We start from the raw sequence: 12030 nt of genomic DNA on the forward strand, positions 1-12030 counted from the left end.
AAAGAGTGGTGACTAGTGGGATGGACCAGGGTGAGGCATTGTGGGTTAAACTGGAAAGTCTAGCTGGTGGGACTCCAGGGCCTAAGAAGGAAGCCAGGACACTGGAGCTCCAGATCGTGGCTGGCCCTGGCCACACTGTCCCATCTCTGGAGCAAGGGGCTGTGCTCAGAAAGAAAGCACAAAAGGCAAGCCACGACACAGAAGCCGGAGGCAGTGGGAGGATTTTACTAACTGCACAACACACAACTTCCCCAGGCCCCCGAGGATGCCCGAGTCCCCTTCAGCCATCAGGCCCCAGCAGTGCCCCTTGCTCCTGTACCCACTCTGGACTCTCGCCGGTAGGGAGGGCTGGGCTGACAGTGTCACCAGTGGGAGAGCAGGGGTCAGGGTGGGACACAGGGTTGGGATCAGGGCTGGGCACAGGATCAGGGTCTGGGCTGGGCGCAGGATCAGGGTCTGGGCTGGGCACAAGGTCAGGACCAGCGTCGTGCCCAGCCTTCGGGTCAGAAGATTCCACAGGAGTAGGGCTGGGGGTGGATCTGGAGCCGGGGAGGGGTCTGGAGCTGGGATCCAGCAGAGTGCCCGGCCCAGAGCCAGGGTCAGGGCTACGGCCAGAGCTGGTGCCAGAGCTGAGGCCCAAGCCAGAGCCAAGCACAGAAACAGCATCAGAACCCAGGAGGGAGACCTGCCCCGGCCTCATCATGGATGCAGGGCTTAGGCCAGGCCCTAGGCCCAGGCCAGCGGCCGCTGCTGCAGCTGCGGCAGCCGCGGCAGCTGCAGCAGCGGCTGCACCCTCATGCACCCGTTTGTGCTTGGTGAGGCTGGAGGCCTGGCCAAAGGCCTTCCCGCAGAGCTGACAGCGATAGGGACGCTCGCCCGAATGCACGTGCAGGTGCTGGAGCAGCGCTGAGCTCTGCCCGAAGGCCTTGGAGCAGTGCGGGCAGGCGTAGGGCCGCTCGCCCGTGTGGATGCGCAGGTGGTGTTGCAAGTTGGAGCTCTGCCCGAAGGCTTTGCCGCAGTGGGGGCAGCGGTAGGGGCGTTCGGCCGTGTGTGTGCGCTGGTGCTGCAGCAGCGCCGAGCTCTGCCCGAAGGCCTTGCCGCACTGCGGACACGGGTAGGGCCGCTCGCCCGTGTGCGTGCGCAGGTGTTTGAGGAGCGCAGAGCCCTGGCCGAAGCCCTTGGCGCACACCGGGCACTTGTGGGGCCTCGGGCCGCCGTGCGTGCGCAGGTGCTGCGCCAGGAGCGAGCCGTGACCGAAGGCCTTGCCACACACCGGGCAGTGGTGCGGCTTCTCCCCGCTGTGGCTGCTGCGATGTTTCAGCAGCGTGGAGCGCCAGCCGAAGGCCTTGCCGCAGGCCGCGCACTGGTACGGCCGCGCCCCGGTGTGGATGCCACGGTGCTGCGCCAGGGTGGCACCGTGGCTGAAGGACTTCCCGCAGTCGGGGCAGCGGTACGGCTTCTCACCGCTGTGGGTGCGGCGATGCTGGCTCAGCCCGGAGCTGCGGCGGAAGGCTCGCCCGCAATCCGGGCAGGAGAAGGGCCGGGGCGGGCTGGCGGGGGCGGGGAGCACCGCGGGGCTGGTGGCCAAGACCTGGGGGGTGGCAGTGAGGCCAGGGGAGATGGGGTCCACGTTTGGATCGCCGGGGCTGAGGGTGTCGCTGTTAGGATCGAGAATCAGGGGTACGGGGCCAATCACATCTGGATCGAGGTCGAAACTCGAAGACATGGGGTCGGGATCTTGGGGTTCCGAGCCCGGAGCTTCGGCGTCGGGGTCCAGATCCTCCGAGACGGGCTCCAGATCTTCATAGCTGGGGTCCACGTCTTCCGGGACAGTGTTGAGGTCTTCAGGATCAGGCTCTGGGTCTTCAGAAACCGGGTCCAGATCTTCAGGATTGGGGTCTAGGTCCTCGGAATCAGAGTCAAGCTCTTCATAAACGGGTCTCAGGCCTTTGTGGCCTGGGTTCCTGACCAGGACTGAGCGCCGCATTTCAGGCGTGGATGTGCCGGCAGCTTCTGGGGCAGGACCTGCAAGGGCAAGAATAGAGGGTAGCCGGGCGCGGTGGCTCAAGCCTGTAATCCCAGCACTTTGGGAGGCTGAGACGGGCGGATCACAAGGTCAGGAGATCGAGACCATCCTGGCTAACACGGTGAAACCCCGTCTCTACTAAAAAATACAAAAAACTAGCCGGGCGAGGTGGCGGGCGCCTGTGGTCCCAGCTACTCCGGAGGCTGAGACAGGAGAATGGCGTAAACCCGGGAGGCGGAGCTTGCAGTGAGCTGAGATCCGGCCCCACCACCCCCGCGAGGGGGAAAAAACGCAAACCCAAAACTAACCCAAAAAAAAAAAAAAAAAAAAAAAGAATAGAGGGTAGGTGGGTTCTAGGGGAGCGGGGGTGTCTTTTGGAGTCTGGTTAGGGATGAGAAAGGGGACCCGGTTGTGCCCTCAGAACCCACTTTTTTTTTTTTTTTTTGAGACGGGGTCTTTTTCTGTCTCTAGGGCTGGAGTGCAATGGCAGGATCTCGGCTCACTGCAACCTTTGCCTCCCAGTTTCAAACAACTCTCCTGCCTTAGCCTCCGGAGTAGCTGGGATTACAGGCATTCGCCACCACACCTGGCTAATTTTTGCATTTTTAGTAGAGACAGGATTTCACCATGTTGGCCAGGCCGGTCTCAAACTCCTGACCTCAGGTGATCCACCCCTTCAGTCTCCCAAAGTGCTGGGATTACGGGCGTGAGCCACCGCGCCCAGCCCCACTTCTTTATTTTTATTTTTTTGAGATGGGGTCTCACTCTGTCACCCAGGCTAGAGTGCAGTGATGTGATCATAGCTCACTGCAGACTGGAAATCCCGGGCTCAAGCGATCCTCCCACCTGGGCCTCCCAAGTAGCTGGAATTACAGATACACCACACTCAACTAACCTCAATTCTTTCTTTCTTTCTTTTTCTTTCTTTTCTTTCTCTTTCTTTCTTTCTTTCTTTCTTTCTTTCTTTCTTTCTCTCTCTTTCTTTCTTTCTTTCTTTCTTTCTTTTCTTTCTCTTTCTTTCTCTCCTTTCTTCCTTCCTTCCTTCCCTCTCTCCTTCCTTCCTTCATTCCTTCCTTTCTCATTCTCTCTCTTTTTTGAGATGGGGTGTCATTATGTTGCCCAGGCTGGTCTCAAACTCCTGGACTCAAGCAAAGCTCTGACCTCGGCCTCAGAAAATGCTGAGATTACAGGCATGAGCCACTGTGCCTGGCCAAACCCCACTCACTTCTGAGCATACACGTGGATCTTTCCCTTGTCTCTGACTGCAGGGAGATTTCTGACTTACCCCAGCCAAGGCAGGGAGTTGAGGGACCTGGGTGGGACATGGTGGGACATGGTAGGACCCTCCCCTTTCAGCCCCGAACCTGGACAGAGGTCATGAGACCCGGCACTAGAGGTTTCTAGTCCCCAACTCCATGGCTCTGCCCCTCTCTCCATCCTGGGCTCCTCTTGTGGGAAGCTGGGGTCCTGTGGAGGAGGCAGTCCTGGGTTCCTACCACCTTGCTGCAGGTCACCACATGGGGAACAGTGTGGGTGTCAGCGTTCGTGTGCTCCTGAGCACATGGCCTGAATTCTTGTCCTATACTTGGGGGTGGCAGCTTAATTTATCGGGGGGAGTTCTGGTAGGGGAGGCCCCCCCTCCAGCAGCAGCATTCTGAGCTCTAGAACCCATGTCTGGGGGATAAGAATATGCAACAAATAACGTCTGGCATCCCTCCCAAGTCACTGGCGAAAGACAAGAAGACCCTGGCTTGCCTTCTGGGGAGAAGAAACCCTGCATTCCGGAGCGCACAGCGCCAGGTGGGCGTCAGTGTCAAATCCTCTCTCTTAGACAGATCGGGAATGCCCTTTCCTACAGCCAGATGGTGAGCACGGTAGAGTGATATTTGGGACCCCTCCTGGTGAGGAGGGGTGGGCACGGAGACTCATGAACCCCGTAGGCAGGAGGGTGGGGACAGTTGTTAGTATACCTGTTTTATTTATTTATTTATGTTTGAGATGGGGTCCTGGTATGGTACCCAGGCTGGACTCAAACTCCTGGGTTCAAGTGATCCTCCCGCCTCAGCCTCCCAAAATATGGTGATTACAGGCATGAGCCACCATGCCCGGCCAGTATACCTGTTTTCACTATTGGCTGGAAGGTCCTGAATTTTAACTTCTAGCTGGAGGATGGGCACGAATAATACCTGGGGACCCTCTGAAGTTACTGGGGAAACGCCTGAGCCATCTCCTCCCATGGCTGGGACGTGGCGGGTAGTGTCAGCACACTTGTGGCCCTTCCTGCAGGAAGGATCCTGAACTGAACTCCCAGTTTGTGACTGGGGGCAGGCTGGGAGGTAGAGGAACAAAAGCTGGAACCACTTCTGGGGAGCAAGGGGAGCCCAGGATGACCTGCCTGGGGTGGGGAGGCCTTGAGCTCCCCACCCATGGCTGGGTGTTGAGGTGCCAATAATGAATGATCTGCTCCTAGGAGAAGGTGTCGGGGGGACCTGTGGCTCCCCTTCTGGGGAGGGGAATACACTGAGCCACAACCCCATAGCTGGGAGTGTGCAGGCAAACAGAGCCGAGTTCCTGGACAGGGGGTCCTCAACCCAGACCCATAGTTGGAGAGCGGGGGAAACAATACCTGGGACCCCTCCTGCATTCCTGCGGGGACAGAGGAACTCTTAGATTACCTCCAGGGGAAGGGGTCCCCTCAATTCCCATCTCTTAGCTGGAAGGTGGGAGGAGAAATCACTGAAGTCTTTCCTGAGTTCCCAGGGGTGAGGGCAGGTGGACCCCCTGGATCACCTCCAGGGGAAGGAGCTTCCAGAACTCCAGACCCCAAGACTGGAGGGGGAGGGGGACAATCGCTGGTACCCTTCCTAGGGTCCTGGGGGAAGAGGGACCCCCTAGATCCCCCTCTTGAGGACAGGGCCTCCTGAACTCCCGACCCCAGGCGGGAGGTGGGAACAATACCGGAGCCCCTCCTCGAATCAGGAGGGGAGGGGGTCCTGGATAGCCTCTTGGGAGGGGGCGTCCTAGGCTCCAGACCCCAGAGCTGGCGGGCGCCCCCCACCACGCCCGATTGAAGGTTCCCAACCTCTGGGGCCCTTTTCCCCGGCCTCAGCGGCGGGATGGGCTCGCTAGGCCGGGGTGGGCCGCGGGGTCCCCTCCCCATCGCGCCCAAGGGACTTCTGCCCGCCTGGGCCAGGGCTGGAGTGGCGCGTGCGTGACGAACAGAGGCCGCCCCTGGGCTGCCCCCGCGCCTGAGCCCCCTGCCCACCCCGCCCCCTGCCCGGTCCTCTGTCCCAGCCCTCCCAGCCCGTCTGCGACACTCACCCGGCGCCCCCTCAGCCCCGCCCGGCCCGCCCAAGGCCACGCCGAGCAGCCCCTCTTCAGCCCAGAGGCCTCCCCCGCCTGGGCCAGCCCTGCCGGGAGGTCTCTCGGCCCAGCGGCCCCCTGCCAGAGTGCTCCTGGGAGAGGCTGGCCGAGGCCGTGCGGGGAGCCTGCTGGATCTCTAGGCCTGCCTGCGCCTCGCTCACTGCCATCAGTTTTCCCCTGCCCCCTGGCAGGCTCTCGTCCCTGGCTGGCTATGGGCTGCAGCCTTCCTTGTCTGCACTCCATGCTCCCTGCCTGCACTGCAGCCCTCCTGGCCTCGACCCCTTTGTCTGTCCCTCCTCTAGTCTGTCTCAGCCCTCTGTGGCTCCTGGTCTCTGTTTGTTTTTGATTTTGTCTTGTTTTTGAAATTTTTGAAATGATTTTGTCGAGCGATCTTTATTTTTCTGATGAGCGAAATTTCGGGAGTTCTGACGCGAATTGATTTTGAGCTGAAAGCCCACTCTTATTCTCTGCCTCTGTCTCTCTCTATGTCTGTCTCTGCCTGCTGCCCATGTCTCTGACTCTATCTTTGTTCATAAAACTCTACACATGTTGTTCTTGTAGACTTGCAATGCACATAGGCACAGCCAAGCTTCTCAGCTCTGCAATCTAAAAATAAGTCTAGTTTTGCTTAACCTGGCCTTCCTCCAATTTTTCCTTTATGCATGGTGAAACCCGTCACCCTTTCTGGGTAACACCCGCCAAGGCACAGATTTGGGATATTCGTCCCCTAGTGTTTTCAGCCTCCTACCCAGATGGCGGGTCACCGCTGTCCCCGGAGGCCTCCAAGTGCTAGATGTGAGTGATGGTTTCCGGAGAACCTTAGGCAGGGCTGGGAAGGGCTGGGGGCAAACTTGCCTTGGAGACACAGATCCCCACTGCCAGCCAGGAGAGAGAGTGGAAATCAGCTCCTGGCGGCTGGGCCGCGATGTTCTCCACTAAATATAAACAGTGGCCACAGAATATAAACAATGATGAGACAAGGCCACTCTGTGACCATGTCTGAACCAAGATAGAGACATGGGCCCTCTGCAACCACAAAAATGAGTTCTCATCCCCCTCTCCCAGTGAACACAAATGACTGCCACTTCTTACCGACCACAAATCCAACCCAACTTCCATCCTCCCACCTCTGAGATAAAAATCACCAAAATACCTAGTCAGCAAAGTGCTCCCAGCTTCCCAACAATACCACCCTAGTAATTCTCTTTAAAACCACCCAATATAGGCTGGGTGTGGTGGCTCACACCTGTAATCCCAACGCTTTCGGAGGCCAAGGGGGGCAGATCACGAGGTCAGGAGTTTGAAACCAGCCTGGCCAGCATGGTGAAATCCTGTCTCTACTAACAATACGAAGATTAGCCGGGTGTGGTGGCGCACACCCGTAATCCCAGCCACACAGGAGGCTGAGGGAGGAGAATTGCTTGAACCCAGGAGGTGGAGGTTGCAGTGAGCCAAGATTGCACCACTGCACTCCAGCTTGGGCAACAGAGCAAGACTGCATCTCAAAAACAAAACAAAAACCCAAACTAACAAGTACAAGCCCAAATTCTATAAGATGCTCCTCTGCCCCCATGTCCTCCTTATAGAGACACCCTATGGTTCCTTCTTCCTTCCTGAACCTTCTAGATGTGTGTTGGACTCATAGCCTGAGACCTGCTTTCCATCTTTCCGTAGAGCCCACAGCAGATCTGAGAGATTGGAGATAACTTCAATTGGATTATGCCCCTAGTTCCTTATCCTGCCACTTCCTGGATGATCCCATTACAAATACTTGTGATGACATCTGTTGTTTCTTTGGCTCAGAATCTAACAGTACTTTCTTTTCCTTTGTGGAGTCCCCTCCACTACTCCAAATGGACATATGTCTAACACCCCTTCCCAGTCCCATGTGATCTGGACTCTAATCAAAGGGCCCCATCCCCTGGCCACAATAATTAGGTATGGGATGAAAAGGTGACATTGGAGGTTCTCATTCTACCTCTGGGATTATGAGCTACAAGGAGCTCATTCTGTCTGCAGTCACCTTCCCCAGTTGTTCAAAAGAACAGTCTGCAGACTGAGGCCAATATGCACCAAGATGTACAAGTAAGAGTCAGAGAGATAGCTCTGGCTATATTTGTTGAGCTCCTGGATATAGCTGTACCTGAAGCCAGAGAACTCATTCTTTCCTGTACCACAAACCCACAAATATTCTGGGTGTTTGAGCTAGTTTTAGTGGATGTCTGTTCCTTGCATCCGTGACAGTCTTGACTAATTTAGGAATTATTACCTGGAAAGGAAAGAGTAATAAAAAAAAATCTTAAAAATAAAACCTAAAAATGTGGAACCAACTAAAGGAAGATGGGGTAGAGAGCCAGGATTGCCACACACATGGACTATAAAGTGAACAGGGCACCTTAGATTATGTAATGCACAACCTGTCTAGATGTACACAGGGGCTATGTAAAAGAGCTTTTCCCCCAGAAAACTAGAGTTATGTGGAAGAAAACCAGCTGATTAAATTGTTGCCTGGCCAGGCGTGGTGGCTGACACCTGTAATCCCAGCACTTTGGGAGGCTGAGATGGGCGGATCGCTGAGGTCAGGAGTTTGAGACCACCCTGGCCAACATGGTGAAACCCCATCTCTACTAAAAATACAAAATTAGCCGGACATGGTGGCAGGTGCCTGTAATCCTAGCTACTCAGGAGGCCGAGGCAGGGGAATCACTTGAACCTGGGAGGTGGAGATTTCAGTGAGCCGAGATCGCGCCACTGTACTCCAGCCTGGGCGACAGAGCAAGACTCCATCTCAAAAATAATAAATAAATAAATAAATAAATAAATAAATAAATAGTAACCTATTTTATCATGGAACTCTAACCATATGTCTCCTAAGGACCAGAATATTGGAATATAGGGAAGCTTTCTTTCTTTTTTAGAGACAGGGTCTCATTGTGTCACCCAGGCTGGAGTGCAGTGGCACAATCGTAGCTCACTGCAGCCTTGAACTCCTGGGTTCAAGCCATCCTCCCACCTCAGCATCCTGAGTAGCTGGGACTACAGACGAGTAGCTGGGGACTCAGCCTCCTGAGTAACTGGGACTACAGCCACCATGCCTGCCTATTATTATTATTTTATTTGTAGAGATAGGGTCTCACTATGTTGCCCTGGCTGGTCTCGAACTCCTGGCTTCAGCAATCCTTCCAACTTGCTGGGACTACAGGTGTGAGCTACCATGCCTGGCCTGGGGCCTGGAGCAGCTTTCATGCAATCTTCAGCAAAGTCTTGCAAGAAAGACACAAGTTTCTGGAATGTGTTCCTTCTCAAAGCAGAGACTCATCTGCTTCATCTTGTGAGATTGTCAGAGCTGAATTTTCTGTTCCAGGCTAAAAGATGAGGCAGATGATGAGGTGGAAGATAAGACTGGGATTATGGGAGAACATCTGATACCCTAAGCTACTCCCAAACACTGAACATTCCTTGTCTACAAAGCTGACGATCACTCTCACTGGGAAGAGCCTATTAGCTGAGCTAATCCACCCTCCAGATTGCAACCTGGGGCAGGACACAGATCTGTCCTTAGGAGACACAGTCAGTTAAGTTTGGGCTCCAGCGCCGTGATCCTGACTGGGTTTGGGGAACTAAATAACCTAGGGGTGGGCTCCTGAGCTGGCCAAGCCAATCACAATATTGTTTTCCTCTAGGCACAGTGATTGGTCCACAACTGGCTGTGTGATTCAAATGGGCCAATCAGCCTGTTCCTTAAATTCCAATATGGGTCCCGGTGTGGTGGCTCACGCTTGTAATCCCAGCACTTTGGGAGACTGAGGCGGGTGGATCACTTGAGGTCAGGAGTTCAAGACCAGCCTGGCCAACATGGTGAAATCCCGTCTTTAATAAAAATACAAAAATTAGCCGGGCATGATGGTGCATGCCTGTAATCCCAGCTACTTGGGAGGCTGATGCAGGAGAATCACTTGAACCCGGGAGGTGGAGGTTGCAGTGAGCCATGATTGCAGCACTGCACTCCAGCCTGGGTGACAGCGTGAGACTCTGTCTCAAAAAAACAAAACAAAACAAAACAAAAACAAAAAACTCAATAGAGGGAGCATGTTGGAAAGACCCTGCCCTTCTCTAGGGGCTTTAATCATTAGCATTGGTAAATACTACCAACATCTTCCTTTGCTGTTGTTTGGAGGGACACAGGACTGAGAGATGGCCAGGGAGACACAGTCCTGATGCAAAATGCCTGATATTAGACCCAATTCCAGACTCAGACTTTCTTGTTTCTGTGTGTGTGTGTGTGTGTATTATTTTTGAGACAGGATCTTGCTCAGTTGCCCAGGCTGGAGTGCAGTGATAATAGCTCACTGCAGCCTCAATCTTCTGGGCTCAAACAATCCTCCCACCTCAGCCTCCCAAGTAGCTGAGACTACAGGTGCATGCCACCATGCCCAGCTAATTTTCTAAATTATTTTTAGTAGAGATGAGATCTCACTATGTTGCCCAGGCTGGTCTTGAACTTCTGAGTTCAAGTGATCTTCCCCCCCCAGCCTCCCAAAGTGTTGGGATTGCAGGCACGAGCCACCATGTCTGGCTTTTTTCTAAATCAATGAAATTCCTTTTTTTCACTTGAGTCAGATAGAGCTTGGTTTCTGTCGCTTGCAACAAAATGATATGAGACATTAACACATTTAGTCACCATTCATTGAGCTGCAGCCAAGTGCCAGGCCCTCTTCTTTTTTTTTTTTTTTTTTTTTTTTTGAGACGGAGTCTCGCTCTGTCGCCCAGGCTGGAGTGCAGTGGCACGATCTCGGCTCGCTGCAAGCTCCGCTTCTCGGGTTCACGCCATTCTCCTGCCTCAGCCTCCTGAGTAGCTGGGACTACAGGCACCCGCCACCGTGCCCGGCTAATTTTTTGTATTTTTAATAGAGACGGGGTTTCACTGTGGTCTCGATCTCCTGACCTTGTGATCCGCCTGCCTCGGCCTCCCAAAGTGCTGGGATTAGAGGCGTGAGCCACCGCGCCCGGCCAGGCCCTCTTCTGAGCATGGTACATGCACCTTTTATTTAATTCCTGTATATACTCTCTGAAACGGGAACTATTTGCATTCCCATTTTACAGAGAGGGAAAGTGAGGGTCAGGGTGTATTCCTGCCTAAGGACAGAAAGGCAGGTCTGAATTCTGCTGCTGGGTGATGCTTTCCATTGAGAAAGTTTTCTTTTAAAAATTAATCTTGGTGACCAGGCATGATGGCTCATGCCTGTAATCCCAGCACTTTGGAAGCCGAGGCAGGCAGATCACAAGGTCAGGAGTTCAAGACCAGCCTGAGCAATATGGTAAAGCCCCATCTCTACTAAAAATACAAAAATTAGCCAGGCACGGTGGCGGGCACCTGTAATTCCAGCTGTTTGGGAGGCTGAGGCAGGAGAATCGCTTGAACCCAGGAGGCGGAGGTTGCAGTGAACTGAGATTGCACCATTGCTTTCCAGGCTGGATGACAAGAGCGAGACTCCGTTTTGGGGAAAAAAAAGAAAAAAGAAAAAAGAAAAAACTTAGTTTCTCACATTCAATTCTATATTATTTGTCTTAATCCCTAGGCTTTTTGGGGGAGGAAGGGGGTGAGTGGAATATAGGAGGGTTAGTCATAAATCCATAAAATACATCCAGAATCATCCTGATGTAATGTCTTTCCCTGAGGATTAAACATTTCCAGTACAGTTTCTGTTCTTCCCTGGCAAGCCATCCTAGGGCTGGTCATTTTCACTGTTAGAAAATGCTTCAAGTTGTGCTGAAATCCAGCTCTTTTTAACAGCTATGGACTGTTTTCATCTAATGCCTAAGGCTGTTTTAAACTATTCCTGGGATAGGCCAGGCACGGTGGCTCACGCCTTTAATGGCAACACTTTCGGAGGCCGAGATGGGCGGATCACTAAGTCAGGAGATCAAGATCATCCTGGCTAACACGGTGAAACCCCATCTCTAAAAAAAAAAAAAAAAAAAAAAAAATACAAAATTTAGCTGGGTGTGGTGGTGGGCGCCTGTAGTCCCAGCTACTGGGGAGGCTGAGGCAGGAGAATGGCATGAACCCGGGAGGCGGAGCTTGCAGTGAGCTGAGATCACGCCACTGCACTCCAGCCTGGGTGACAGAGCAAGACTCTGTCTGAAAATAAATAAATAATAAATAAATAAACCATTCCTGGCATGATGCAGGAAGATAATCCTACAACTAGAGGTACATGGAACTTAAGACCAAATAAACATTCTGAGCTTCCCAGCAGGCAAGGCAAAAAGGGAAAACCTTTCTGTTCTAGTAGTCTGGTCACTAGGCAGACCAGCTTCATCAGAAAAGGATGAGCTTACCGCAGTGATTTCCAACCAGGGCAATTCTCTCCCATCCAGAAGATATTTGGCAATATTTGGACATTTTGTTACAAGTGGGAGGGAGAGGTGCTACTGGCATTTAGTGGGTAGAGGACAAGGATGGCACTAAATATCCTACAATGCACAGGAGAGCCTCCAATAAAGAATGATCTAAGACATCAATAAACGACAAGCCCTGGTTTATCCTGAAGTAACTCAGAAAAGCATGATGCCAAATATCTTTAGAGGACATAGTCTACAGCCGGCAGATTCTTGCATGGTCAATGTGGATACCATGT

General features: G+C 53.4%; 1 protein-coding gene across 3 annotated transcripts; it reads right to left on the reverse strand.

Moving 5' to 3' along the window:
• Nucleotides 1-204: 204 nt before the first annotated feature.
• On the reverse strand, nt 205-6277 carry ZNF358 (zinc finger protein 358). Of its 3 annotated transcripts, XM_031660036.1 has the most exons (3): nt 2922-2961; nt 793-2025; nt 205-756 (listed from the first exon to the last, which is right to left on the reverse strand). In XM_031660036.1, the coding sequence occupies exons 2-3, from the start codon at nt 1985-1987 to the stop codon at nt 281-283; spliced, it is 1671 nt and encodes a 556-aa protein (XP_031515896.1). In that variant the 5' UTR covers nt 1988-2025; nt 2922-2961; the 3' UTR covers nt 205-280. The 3 variants fall into 3 exon arrangements, with proteins under 3 accessions (XP_031515896.1, XP_009191594.1, XP_009191593.1); XM_009193330.3 differs by lacking the exon at nt 2922-2961 and adding an exon at nt 6138-6277 and having other exon boundaries at nt 205-2025; XM_009193329.2 differs by having other exon boundaries at nt 205-2025.
• Between the last annotated feature and the right edge of the window lie 5753 nt (nt 6278-12030).

This window comes from Papio anubis, chromosome 20 (assembly GCF_008728515.1).
Source record: "Papio anubis isolate 15944 chromosome 20, Panubis1.0, whole genome shotgun sequence".
Classification (NCBI taxonomy): Eukaryota; Metazoa; Chordata; class Mammalia; order Primates; family Cercopithecidae; genus Papio; species Papio anubis.

Bases quoted from the DNA above. Each gene is read 5' to 3' on its own strand.
- ZNF358 (XM_009193330.3), bottom strand. From the start codon at position 1,987: ATGCGGCGCTCAGTCCTGGTCAGGAACCCAGGCCACAAAGGCCTGAGA.